We start from the raw sequence: 14,254 nt of genomic DNA, 5'->3' as shown, positions 1-14,254 counted from the left end.
GGTCTCTTTAGTGGGCATGTTTTAGACAGGCAGATTCTCTTACTGGTGACATATTCCTGTGTTTGTCTTTGCCTTAAAAGTCCTGTCTTTGGTCTAGGTACCCTGCAATTAATACAACTCCTGTGTTTCAAACCGGTTTAGAGGAATATCTCCTCTATAAATATGCCAATGGTTGTCCCTTGCGATTTTCGGCAGATTGCACACCTATTTCTGTCCTGTCTGTTGTTCAATATCCGGTCAGGTTTTTGATGTGTAAACCAACTTTACTGAAGTCAGTAAACCGAGTGTGAACTGGTCCCACTGGGAATTATGCCTCAGAAGTGTGGTATTGTAATACAGGACAATCTGTATGCCGGTGTTTACTGAGAGCAGTAATGAGTGTGTGTGGTCATCATGAATAGTCACGCGATTGAAGCCTGAGAGTGGACGCGTGTGTGTGTTCATACATGTTCACCGTCTTCTCCAACATTCAGCTAAGATTTCGTGTTCTTTAAAGGCATGTGGTTGTGGTCAACAGTGTGAGTGATTGTTTGGCGCACTTTTAACAAGCTGCTCATTATGTAATTTGAGCTACATGGAAAGGGGAATAGGCAGCAGTGTTGCGCTCATTTCAGCCGTGATTGAATGATAATAAATCCAGGCCAAATATCCAGAAACCATCGCTAATTGCCGTGGCTGGCATAGCTTTATTCTAATTGCCTGTGTCAGAAGATGCCGTGCATTATTTGACCTGAGGTCAGCCAGGAGGTGGATTAGACAGGACAACTAGCTCTCCTCTCTCCATTCTGGCTCTATTCGTCTCTCTTTTTGTTTGCCCAGCGACATGAGTCAGTCCCACTGCGCTGGGATCTGCACTGCACCACTGCTGCTGCTGCTGCTGCTGCTACATCCCCGCCGTTTGTCTTTTACTGAGGAATGAATGGAAGATAGGTGTGTGTGTGTGGGAGGGGGGGAGCAGGGAGGAAGGGGAGCTTTATGAATGTGTAACGCTTAGGTCACTGCATATGTGCACATTTGAGGCATAAGAAGAGAAAAAGCTCTCTCCCTCCATCAGGAAGAGTCAGCCACTGTGAAGGCGATATAAAAAACACGGGGTGAGATATTGGTGCTGGTAAATCAGATTTTTGCCGTCACGAAGAATGGAATTTAATCACGGCGCTGCCATCAGTTTGTTCTCTGGGGCGAGGAGAAAGAAATCGAGTCACCGGGTAGAAAATCAGCCATGTATCAGCATATAGGTGCACACATGCGTGCACACAGCGTGGGAGTCATTAGAGATGGATGGAAGGGAATGTCTAATTTCAAGGCATTTGTCACACCTTGTAATCGGCTACCTCACTAGACTGACTACCTTTGATTAATTGGTTTGTCGCATTCAAATTTGCGCTTATTACAGAAGAGAGATTTGTGTGTGTGTGTGTTTGTGTGTGTGTGTGTGTGTGTGTGTTTGTTTGTTTGAGGCAAAGTGCTTACTAGGCACAGTTGATACTGTTGTTTGCCATCAGAATAATGATCGTGATTCCTTACTCAATGTTACATTTGGCTATAGAGCACCATAGCAATTGGTTTAACACAATGTTGTGGTACGATCAAGAGCTTAACCAATCGATTGCAGAAGTCAACTGAATTGGTCCCGGATAACTCCCATGAGGCACCGGAAATTGAATTGATTTGACATGCACGCAGTTGTTTTAGTGAGGAGACACAGTAATGTGGACGTGTATCTTCAAATTCAAAAACTGCAGCATCCAGTTTGTCCGTTCCTCACCTAATCTCTGCTTGTTTAGGAACTGAGAGGCTCGAGTAAATGCTTCATGGGGGATTTGTTTGGCTGGCAGGTCATCAGCACATTCTCACACATACATGTGAGCACACACACAGCTATAGTATACCAGGCGATCCCAGTGGACAGATGGGAGGACACGGGAAGTAATCTGGCATGGTCTGGTTTCACCGCATGACACCAGTCCACTGAAGTGAAGTCACACACGTGTATCCATGCACATGCAGATAAACATATTAGGATGTACTGAGGGCCTCTAGCACCAAATTTACCTTTTCATCCCTGCTCCGAAAAGTGTTTGGGAAAAATTCAGATAATTGAATAATTGTTTCATCTTCTTGGCAAAAATTCCTGCTTCTTTTTCTGTTTTTATTTTTGATCTCAGATGAAAGTAAACTGAATACCTTTGGGTTTCGGACACTGAATATATCAACATGGGATTTATTTTTTGACATTTTGTACACCAAATGATTAACTGAAGAACCAAAAATGAAAATAACGGGAGAGTTTCAGCTCTACTTTAATGTATCCGGTTAAAGATGCGTTAAAATTAATTAATGAGTTAGTTTAAGTAATTTTTTAAGCAAAGATGTCAACATTTTACTGATTTCAGCTTTTCATATGTAAATATTTAGTTAGCTATTTAGAGTTTGAGCGTTTTGTAATATAATATAATTGACTATATTTGGATTTTGGACTTGGGCTTTTTTTTATTTCAGTTGTTTCACAAATATTCGATTAGTTGAGAAAATTGTCTCCTGACTGATCAATAGTAACAATGTAGTTTTTTATAATGTTTTGGAATCTAATGAAACAGTATCTGTCTTATTTATGGCACATAATCAGGTCTTGGCCTGATGGTGGATTACTGCCATGTTACATTAATGTCAAATTCCATTATATTATAAATACAGTGGCATCGATTTTTACCCATAAATTGATGTGGTATATTTGACACATTGTAAAGTAGACGGTCATGTCTTGTATTAAACCAAAGGTTAAACAGCAGACAGACATATTAAGCCTCTTTGCTTTTGTCCAGACATTTGAGTAAGAGCATTTAAATGGTCTTATGCAGAAAGCTATGACTAGAGCCAAACTACACTTCACTTTTTGGCTTTATTTACTTATTATGAGCAGTGATATTATTCAGTATTAGGAAAAGACATATAGATGAGTAGACTGTAACATTTGTGCTGTTTTTGTTCCGTCTTCCTCTGTCTTCTGTTCTCGACCTTCCTTTTCTACTGATCTCAGTGGTCGAGAGGAGTCTTTGAGGTGTTTTAACACTTTTCATAAAAATGTGTGACTAAAAGACTGAATTAATCAGTTTTGATTCCCCTCTCATAATATGGGTCCTAGACTTCAAAAAGATGTGGTGGATGCCTACGGATCATCATCTTCAAACATGATCCTGTCTTCCTCGGAGCTACAACATCCCCTCCCTAAACTTTAGAGAATCCCCTTTACCCAACTGGTGTGTGTCTGTCTGTGGGATGGGAGTTTGGGGGGTATAATTTTTGTGTGTGTGTGTGTGTGTGTGTGTGTTATGACTAAGCCCATCAGCCACCATCTGGCCGTGAGCAGACTAATAATCTAAGCTTACTGCTGTCAGTCCCGTTAATGCTAGCCTGCTCTCGTCGATGCACTCCACTGTAAACAAGTTGGAAAGGCAGATAAAAACTTGAAAAGAAGGAGCGACGGAGGGACCAACAGGGACCCATATCCAACATGAACAAGATCTGGCTAGAATGACCACAGAGGGGGTGCCTGGCACAGACATGTCAGTGGCCATCCCGATCGTAGCCCCACCAGTGAACGATGAAGCTCCTCAGTCGTGCTTCTACCTCACCACTTTCATCGAGCTCTTTATGTGGGACCAGTCCCCTGCCCAGGCCCTGTGCTCCCTCCTGGCCATGTGTTGGTTCTGGCCGTCTGGCTGCAAGGCTGAAGAGAAGGACTTGTTCCTGGGCTCTGCGCTGCTCAGTTTGGGAAGGCTCGTCAAAGACAAGCTGGCCTGCCTGGCCCAGGACATGGCTGCCTGCTTGTCCTGCCAGAGAGACGCCAAAGGGGACAAACAACCGGTAACTATGGGCTGTGGGAGGTTTTAACTGAGGTAGCTGATACTATGAGTCTTCACACTTAAGCTGCAAAGTTTCACACAACTCCCACAACCTTCTGTGTGTATGTGGTAAAAATATCTCCAGGAATGTGAGTCTTGACTAGTGTGAGTCAGAATTCATACGCCTTTTATTTTCATTTTATTTGCATAGTAGCATCAACTTTAAAGACCACAAGAATTACAATATTATATGCACTATATATGAATTATTTTAGCCATGGTAGTAGTGGGGCAAAGACAGTCAGATGGATAGTCTACCACTTTGATCCAGACTGAAACATCTCAAAAACCATGAGATGTATTGCAATGAAATTTGGCAGACATACAAATGGCGCCCAGAAGATTGAGCCTACGATGATCCTCTGAATTTTCATCTGCCGCTGTTGCACTGGAGATCTCTCCACTTTTTTGGTTTCTATCCAAATACCTGCAAGACTAATGACATTTCCACTGGACTCAGTCGGGCTTTGTGTTCAGTGCTAATTTTCAAATGTTAGTATGCTAACAGAGCATGGTGAATATTCCCTGCTAAACATCAACATGTTAGCATTGCCACTGTGAGCATGTTGATTTTAGCATTTAGTCATTCACAGAGCTGTAGACCTTTGCTCTTGGTTTCTCTCTGCACAGCTCTGTCCTGGTGATCTTTAATTCATGCTCTCTTATAAGGTTTATAGTTTAGGCAGAGAGGAGCAGGTCAAAAGGTCATAGTGTTACTTTTTGCTTCATCTCTCCTGCCTTTACTGCCATCCATGATGTTATCTCTGCAGTATGGGCCCTATTAGAATTAATTGTATTGGTTTGACCAGCAGTTAGTGTCTTTATGGGTGTGTATTTTCTCTCAAACGGTCACCTTGTGTGCACAGTGGCTGTATTATCTGTTAGTATCATGTCATCTTTGGCAGTTGAGTGGTGTGGATAGTCCTGGATGAGTCCTTTTGCTTCAGATTGAGTGTTTTCCAGGTCAGGACGGGGAACGGGGGCAGCACAGGGGTTTCCATTAGTTATTCCAAAGACTTGTTTGTCATCATGGTATGTTAACATTGGCAACAAGCATTTTCACTTAACCTTTCATTTGCGTTTAGGCATCCTGTAGGAGTAAGAATAGCATACAGTGCTAGCATTACTTTGCCTTTGTACTGGCAGTCATGCAGAGTCGATCTGAATAGCCTAGGGGACTCAGTAGAATGGGTGCTTTAATCTGAAACTGGGTTCATTATTAAAACACACTCTTCTCCCAAAGTCCTCTGAGACTTTGTGGAATAATATTTGTTTAGGCTGAATAATAAAAGGCGTAAATGGGCTTGAGTGGAGCGCGACGGGACCAGCCCTCCCTCTCGTCTTCCTCTCTCCTCCCCTCTACTCTGTTTGATTTATGAGCATGTGTCTTCCTTTATTGGGCTTTGAAAAGAAGATGGCATTGTGGCACTATAGCCCACTAACATGGCAAATGAATCACTGGCCTGCCTACCGGCCACCGGGCCACCTCTCTCTCTCGTTCTCCCTCTCTCTCTCTCTTGCTCTCTCGCTCACGCTCTCATCGTGTCATGACATGGCTGCACCCTGTGAGGGATGGGTAAAGCCTGCCCCAGGGACACGCTTGTATTTCATCCCCTCTACTTTATCCTCTCCCTTCCCAAGTTTGTTTGTTTATTTCTGCTAAGATGTGGCCTCTCCACTTGTGAAGCGCGAGGCTTCTCCTTTGATTTGAGCAGCGTTTCATCTGAGCTCTGAACATAATGACTCCATCGGAGCGTAAAAGGGAGATGGAGACTGTATTTAGTGTTTATCTTGCAACCTCCCCGTCTGACAGTGCTGAGCTGTGTGTGTTTGTGTGTGTGTTTTCTTTTTTTTCCCTTTCTTTTTTCTCAAGTGCCCAACACTTGAGAAAAAAACAAGTATTGGAGTATGACTCAAATGAGAATGAATATTTGATGGCAAGCTCAGTAAGTCCACAACTATTGTGCATGTGCCCCCAAAAAAGCCTTAAAACCCTGCTTGGTAAGGCCTTGGCATGACTGAAACAAAATCTGTGTTGGATATTCTAACAGGACATCAAACCTCCTTTCTGACGGTGGACTCTGAAACACTTTATGACAGTATCTGGCCAGGTGTACGGATGTTTAAAAGTTGGTTGGGCTTGAAATTCTCTTTTTTTCATCATGCAACTTATTTTGTTTGAAGCATGGAGGCTTTACAGAAAAATCCTGACTGAGAGGCGCCATGATGGCCAGAGGTTAAGGTGCTGACCGTAAACTGCAGTGACCCTGGTTCATGTCTTGTTCGGACTTTTGTTGCATGTTGCTCCCATTTTCTTCCTGGTCTCTCTTCTAAAATGCCCAAAAATGACTGACTGTCTGTCGTCAGGCTTAGGAACAGTTTGAGGAACCTTCACACACCTTGACACTGCATTGTCTTCCTACAGGATACCAGACAAGAAAGTACCTGAGCCAAAGTCTTGCCTCCCAAATCCTAACACCTTTAATTAACTGGCAAAATTTGGTTGTATTAAAACAAGTTTGGAAAACAAGTTCAGTTTTCAAGGACAGAGCCTTCGTCTGTTTATTTATTCCATGTGAAAGTGGTCTGTGCAATGTGCGATACATGTCACGTTTTATTCTTGTGCGAGGCCATAGTTAACATTCCTGCCCTGTTACCCCCACCGGCTCAGAGCCTCCCATTTTTGAGTCAGCCATTCCTCTGTGTGTGGAGGTAACAAGCCAGAATAGTCTACATTGTACTGCTGCTATTGAGAGACTGGACACGGATACAGCCCCGGGCCTCTCCATTCAGCTCTCTGGAAATCACACCAGAGAGGTCACATGGAGCCGAAAAGAACCAGAGGAAGAGGAAGGAGAAATGGAGATATCTGGAGGCAAATGGGCAGAGGGAAGTAAGATGGATGGCAGAGTGTGGAGGTAGAGTCATAGGCTGACCAGCGCTGATGCAAAGAGATAGATAGCGAGCGAGGACAAATGTGAAGGGAAGAATTCCCCTTCTATTTTAACAAACCAAGTGGCCAGACCGTCCACGACTGATTGGTATGCAACACAAGCCAGCAGCAAGCACTTTTTCTCTGCCTACGCCCACAGAACGGCAGGACGCAGGATCAATGGCTCGATCCCCATCAAAGCCTGCTCCACCCCAGAGGTTGAGGCGTACTCAAGACTGAGGCTTCTGACCCTGGGCCTAACGGAGACGGGCATCTGCAAATTAGAGAGAGAGAGAGGGCAGGGAAAGAGGAGGAGGAGTGTGAGAAAAGTTGAAGAGAAGATCGACTGACCATCAGACGAAAAATAAGGAGGTTGACGGAGCGGGAAGATCTCAAGGACGGTCAAGCCAACTTCTCTGTTCCGTCACGGATATTCTGTCCAGTTTGGTCAGGCAAACCACATACTGTCTCTGAGTCGGAGCTGCCATGCCAGCATCCAGGGGAGGCAGGCTGCGTAGGAAGGGCTGCTCGCTGGCCCGGAGGACCCAGCGGCAGGCCACAGCAGCATGGAGGCTGCTCTACAGACTGCTCTTCATGGTGAGCAGAGGACCGAGAGAGCAAGTAAATATTTAGAAAAGACTGACACTGTTTATGCTGTGACATTTGATGCAGTTTATGAAGAGGCCTCGTTAAGAGAGACAATAGAAAGTCATCAGTAAAGGACTAAAAGTATGACTGCTCCATAAAGTGAGTTGGTTCAATAGGGGCTTTCTGGATTGAATAGATGTGGTTTCATTTCAGAGGGATGAGATGACTGGTGGAGAGGTTTAGCTTGATTTATGTCAGGGGGATTTCTTTGGTCAGTTTAGAATGAAAATGTGAGTGGATTTATACGTTTCTGTTTGACATGGAGAGTATAGCAACCTTTCACTTTGTCCTAAGGGATCTAGCAAAATGGAACATCGTGTACATGTGTTTGACAACTGACTGTAAATGAAAGAAATGCTGCTGGACTCCGTCAGAAAGGAAACCGTGTAGATGGAGACAAAATGACTCAACAGCCTCTCAGGGCATTTTATTTTATTTATTTTTTAACCTGCAAGGATTGACAGAGACTTCTATTCTAAATTGACTAGAGGACATGGAGAGGTGGAAACATGATGCAGAGCTGATAGCTGTCAGCATGAAAACCTGAATAGGAATCCACAGCGGTACTGTCGAATCCACTTGTCTTTTCTGGCGCTCCCAGGCTTTTCTCCCGCCTCTGCTGGCTCCTGTCCTCCGTTCTTAATTGGTTATTTGGGCTGCATGTCAGTCTCTGTTGGTAGGATTGTTGTGAAGCAATTGCAGTTCCTGAGTCATGACAGTGTGTGGGCCCCCACCTTTCCCCTCCTCTTTCCTTCTCTCTTTCCTTGCCCACCTCTTCTTGTCACGCTCCATTGCAGGTATCTGCCATTTAATGTTGAGGATATCTTATTTACTTAGGAAGCTGCATGAGAGGTGAAAGCGTTTTTTGTCTGTGTACATGTCCCCAAGCGCCCAATCAAGCATATATGTTCCTTTTCACCCCAACCATGTGGCTCCTCCATCATCTCATTTGTGCGCGTGTGCAATGTGAACATGAGCCTACGTCCTTTCAGTGTGTGGGTGTGATGAGAATTAACTCAGCACTTGAGCGGTGGTGTGTGCTGCCAGGGCGCACACACGAATCTTGAAAGACCCGGGCAGACCTCCACTCTCCTTTCCGGGCGCCTGTAGCTGAAATAAATGGCAGATATGACTGTTATCTGTCTGCACAAGGCTGCTCTCCTGTGTGTGGAGCTACCAGTGGCCTATTTGATGATTATGTCGCTCTGATATCCTTCAACCTCTGTGTTTCCTTCAGGCAATCTCCCCTTGTCTCCCTGCCTGGTGCAATATGGAGTTTTCCCAGAGCACGTATCAGTGAATGAAGGTTGACTGGCGCTGTGTGTGGCACCATCATCGGTGTATGGAGCACATTTTATCATCTGTAGTTGGACAGTGTTTGTCAGCAGCTGTAGTTACACGTGTGATATTCAATGGTTATTTATGGATTGCATTTACATGAATTACATCGATGTGCTACATTAATGTTTTCATGCACATAATTAAAATAAATGTTGGTAAATGTTTTTAATTCCCCATCAGCTCAGACACTGAAGAAAACAGTTGTGGGCTAAAAAAGTACCATGTATTCCAACTGGAGGAAGCTGCACTCTTATACTAGATAAACCGTTAGCGTAATAAGGCCTTTTTAAGGAAGCTAGCAGCGAGTCTAAAAAGCTAGCCGTATGGCCTTTTCAGCCATCAGCCTTAGCTTGTTAAGTGTTAATTAGCTTATGTTAGCATGTTAACACGCTAAGATGTTCTACATCGTAAACATACCTGCTTAATATCAGCATGTTAACATTCTCATTGGAGCAATGTCAGCATGCTGACATTAGCATTTAGCCCAAAGAACTGCTGCTTCACAGAGCTGCTCGTATGGCTGCTATAATGAGCCCGTTGTCAACTGCTCATCGTGTTTTGACTGTTAATAGAGCATAAGGTTTATTATCAACCCAGAGGCAGTGTGTGCTTGCCTATACAGGTATGCCTGTTTGCAGTGTATGAGTGTGTCTGGCTCTCCACTTGGATCTTTGGTCCCTCCACCAGTGCACAGGGAGGCATCAAGGCCCCGTTGTAATTATCAGCCCACATTCAAAGCAATCCAGAGTGGAGCGCTGCTGTGGGCGGTGGATCACTTGAAAGAGTCTTAACCCAGACATACAGAGAGGAGACAGAGAGGAATTTTCCCTTCTGTCTCTTTCTCTCTTTTCTCTCTTTCAGTCTGTCACTCTTGCACAGTCTATATTGTAGCATACAGGGGCCGTCTCTGGAGTGACCATGCTATAATGAGCTAGCTGATGAGTCGCAGGCTTATTAATGGAAGCCTTGATTGTCTCTGGGCTCCCTGGGAGTGGAATTTGGGGACGGGTGGGTGGGTTGTGGGTGGTAGCTCACACCAGTATCAGAGCTGAGTGGCTCAGACAAGCTTTCGTACACTGCTCAGTGTGTGTGCATGTGTGTGCAACGATGCCTGCAGTGTCAGAATGAAGGCTTTATCGATCCATGTGTGTTAGTGTACAGCCTTTCAGCAGTGAGTTGCACTTGGATGCTTGCTCATGCAATATTTTCAATACCAGCACGCCCACACTCGCACATAGACACACAGAGGAATATGGAGAGTGCTGAACAGCTGTTTTGCCTGGCCATCCCACCGTGCTGTGTTGCTGTGCAGCGGATTGGAACCTGCTATTACTGGCACTTATCAGCCTCTGCTGATTCTAGTGCCTGGCCACAGATTATAATGCTACATCATGTCATTTACTTGGAATAAGGACTGGTCATCATGGGGTTATTTTTAGCACAGAAATCATATTCGATGACTTGCACACTATAGTGTATCGAAGCTTTGTGCAGTTGATGAAGTGATGTGCTTGAGTAGCTTGTGAGGTATGAAAGTAATGTATTTATTTTGATTGAAGTGCACATACATGTGTTATTGTACTTGAAAAGCATATACTGCAGAGTGGCAACCATGGTGTAATGTAGAGAGAAGGGAGAGGCTTCTCCCCCACAGCTTTTTTTTTCATGTTCCAGGGAATAGAACAGAGAGGCTGATTATGGTTCATTTTCTGCCACAGTTGCTCACAGTCTACAAAATCTTACCCGCCACAGGCAAGGCTTCTCAGTATGGTGCCTCGAGCAGATGTTAATTTCCTTACCCCAGGCAATGCAGTCCAATATAAAATAATGCGGATTATCTGTTTCCGTCGAATACCTCTGTAAATGGTATGACGCTGAGTTCGTCATGGGGTTCCACCTATCAAAGAAGTACAAAGCGGGCTAGAGGAGGATTGTACTTTTTGTGAATGAGCAGAGGTATTACCAACCAAATTTAGAAAATGAGATGCTACTAACCCCGTCCTCCACTCCCTCTAATACAAACTATTACAAACTAATACGTGACCTCTTGGGATCTCTTGGCATTTTGCATTTTCTGGAACTGATGTGACACAAAGCTGCATAACTGTCCATTGTGGATTTAGAAGAATGTAATGTGTTATAATACTATCTGCTGGGATATCCAGTCAGTCTTTCAGATGCACTGTAAAGTCTTTGATGCAAAGCCAATTAGCATAGGGTGCATAACTAAATCTCCATAACACCCTTAGTATACCCAGGGGAATGGCTGGCCATGTACAGTGCAGAACCACTGTATATACATCATTATTTCATACAGCTGTAGACCTGAAATCGTTAGTGGTGAATAGTTTAATGAGGGAGGTAAAAGACATTTTAATGCATCTTTAATGAATATGTTTGTGGGCACATGCACGACTGTGTTTGGATGCATGCAAAGCAGGTTATTATCACAAGGGTGATCCTCATTTTATCCAGCTGGCTGTTTATAATCCCTGAGCTACCTAACCTAAATACCACGCCTGTCTCTCTGTTGCCCCCTACAGAGCGTGGACACAGTGTGCACTCTCTACCAGTCCTTCCAGGAAGGGACGGCCTCAGGCACTGGTGGTGTGATGGAGGACAACAAGGAACCTCGGGTGAAGCAGGGAGGGGAGTTGGGTTCGGGGCCCACCAGAGAGGCCACCCTCATCAGACCTTGCCCCAAGCACATGAGTGCCACTGAAAGGTTACGAAAGGTCATCCAGGAGCTGGTGGACACAGAAAAGTCCTACGTGAAGGTGAGACCACAAAGCTTAGTGTCTTCTCAGAAGCCTGTATGAAAGTTTGATAAAACATAATAAAAAATCTTTTTACTCCTTGGTTATAAAATCATTATATTTAAAACCAGGCCAAAAATATGTAGCAGAAGCCAGTTAGCTTAAGCCTTGCTCTTTTCAAAGGTAAAGAATCTGCCTAGCATCTCTGAAGCTCAATAATTAACATGTTATAGCTTCTTTGTTTAATTTGTTCAAAAACTGAGGTGTAAAAACAACAACTTTCGGAGGTTTTATGGCGGGTTATGTGCCTGACTGTTTCTTGGCCGCGAGCATTTGAGACAGGAGGTTACTGCTTCCAGCCAAGAAATGGTCTGGCACATAACCCCCCCATAAAATGACAAGTTGTCATTTTTACACTTGGGTTTTTATGTAGATTAAACAAATGAGATACAATATTCAGTCAATTTTAGAGGTGCGTTGTGGATTATCATTTAAATGAAGCTAAAGGGCTGCTGGGTCCAGCTACACATTCACCATACAGACATGAGACTGGTATAAATGTTCTCATCTAGCTCTAAGCAAGAAAGCGAACAAGTATATCTCACAAATGTCATGTTATTCCCTTAATGTAAGTTATTGTGCTGGTGATATGGGACATAAAGAACAAGAGAAACTGAAAGAGATGCTGTTTCCTGTGTCACAGTTGGGGCTCCTCCTTCCCTCCTCCTCCTGTCTAGCCTTATTTATCTTCCTCCCGCCCAATCATTTTGCTGCCCTCATGTTTTCCAATATGACCTTTTCCTCCCTGATGCACATTAAAGAGCCACATTCATGATCTTCTTGTGTCTGCAACACATGAGATGTCTGGCATTTTTTCCTTTTCTTTTTCATCTCCTCATTTTTCATTGAGTCCCTTTCCCCGTGCACCCCTCATCTTCAACCTGCTGTTGATTTGTAATTGAGGGAGGAGATTGTCTTCCCAGAGTGCCTGTTCACCCGTATCTGTGCACCACTAGTGCCTAAGGTAGCTAAGGCGGGGGGGTGAGGCAGAGGAGGGGCAGGAGGAAGCTCATAAATCAACCTAATGAGAATATCCCCACTGATACCAAGACAAGCTACAGCCACATTAAAGGAGTGGGGGTTGCGGGGAGAAGGGGAGAGTGAGGGGAGATTGTGGAGGAATGAGGTGGGGGATTGTGGGAGGCAGGCAGACAGAGGTTATACAGGGAGAAATAAGGGGCGATGAAATGGATGTTAAAGGACAGGCAGGTTAAGGAATAATGTTTAGTCTTTGTGTTTGATTCCTTGTCACTAACCTTTTGGATATTTGGTGTAGGACCTGGCCTGTTTGTTTGAGATCTACCTGAAACCCCTGCAGAATGAAACCTTCCTCACACTGGACGAGGTAGGTGGCAAATTTGTGTGTATGTATGAAGAATGGAACATGTAAGGAGAGGTGTAGTGCACAGGGGCGTGTTATGGGAGGTGTTAAGGCTGTATCTGAGAATTGAGGACATCGAATTCATTGAGTGTTTACTACCCAAAGGTGGTGGTGATGATGAACTCTGGTTGGCCATATCTCCCTCATTACCACTGTGATAGGCTGGAGGACAAATTAGCATTCCCCTACACTGACCTTCTAGCATCCCAGTGGGACACACTAATAAAGGCCAGCTTAAGAGGAAACCTACCCTCTAAGCATCCACCTCTCTTTCACATTACCACCTTATAGCTGTCCACTGATTTCAGTGCACCTTTTTCATTAAGATAATGATAATGAGATTTTTCATTTAATTTAAAAAAAAACATGTCAAACTGTGTGTTTTGAGTTCCTGTGACAACATATTGAAGAGCCGCAGCATGCTAATGACCTTAGTGTTGGAGTTTCCAGCCCTGCCCATGCAGCACTGTGCCAGGTGTGACCTCAAACACAGGACGTCTCTCCCAAGACACACTAGTCGATAGGCCGCTGAGTACTGGTGCAAATTAAAAGGCCATTATGGGACAGCGGGACGTGTCCAGACACAAAATGGACAAGGGCATGTTAGCCCCTGAACGCTTTTTAATGAAGGCAAGCATTGACCCTGGGTATGTGTGGTGGCCAGGGTGTGTAAGGCTGGAGAAGTTTATACATGGATGTGGGCTGTATTACCAGCAGGGCTATAGCTTGTCCCTAAGTGCCTTTCTCAGAGATGGAGCCATCAGAGTGGTTTTATAACACTCCAGGGTGCCTGTCTCCCTGATTGTTATGAATCACAAGCTATCTTGGCTCTTTTTTTCTTGTAGCCGTATATTTCTTCTTATCCACCCAGTCACACTTTGTCTACTATTTTCCTCTCATACATCCCTGAGAATTAACATGAGCTTCCCACAATTCCAAACTGCCTTTCCTTTCTTTGCCTCTTTCTATCCTTCATCCTACTAACCCTCTGCCCCTGTTCTCTTCCTCAGATGGAGAGTCTGTTTGGCAGCCTGCCAGAGATGTTGGACTTCCAGAGGGTGTTCCTACAGACGCTGGAGGAGAGGATCGCCTCCTCACCTGACTTCAGCACCCTGGAGACTCCCTCACAGTTCAAGGTGAGACAGACAGACAGACAGACAGACAGACAGACAGACAGACAGACAGACAGACAGACAGACAGACAGACAGACAGACAGACAGACAGACACAC

At 44.4% G+C, this 14,254-nt stretch overlaps 1 protein-coding gene across 4 annotated transcripts in view; it reads left to right on the top strand.

The window, feature by feature from the left end:
* tiam2a (TIAM Rac1 associated GEF 2a) overlaps positions 1-14,254 on the top strand; it is a 49,286-nt gene that overhangs the window by 25,351 nt on the left and 9,681 nt on the right. For all 4 annotated transcript variants that reach the window (XM_023401727.2, XM_023401724.2, XM_087172774.1 and 1 more), the window contains 3 exons: positions 11,370-11,603; positions 12,919-12,987; positions 14,034-14,159. In XM_023401727.2, coding sequence (XP_023257495.1) covers positions 11,370-11,603; positions 12,919-12,987; positions 14,034-14,159 — 429 coding nt within the window. The remainder of the gene's footprint in view (positions 1-11,369; positions 11,604-12,918; positions 12,988-14,033; positions 14,160-14,254) is intronic.

Source organism: Seriola lalandi, unplaced genomic scaffold, assembly GCF_002814215.2.
Source record: "Seriola lalandi dorsalis isolate HSWRI2012SDOR001 ecotype SW California unplaced genomic scaffold, Sedor1 jcf7180002053728, whole genome shotgun sequence".
In the NCBI taxonomy this organism is placed as follows: Eukaryota; Metazoa; Chordata; class Actinopteri; order Carangiformes; family Carangidae; genus Seriola; species Seriola lalandi.
The sequence above is the reverse complement of the archived record's forward strand: the minus strand, read 5'-3'. Positions and strand labels throughout refer to the sequence as shown.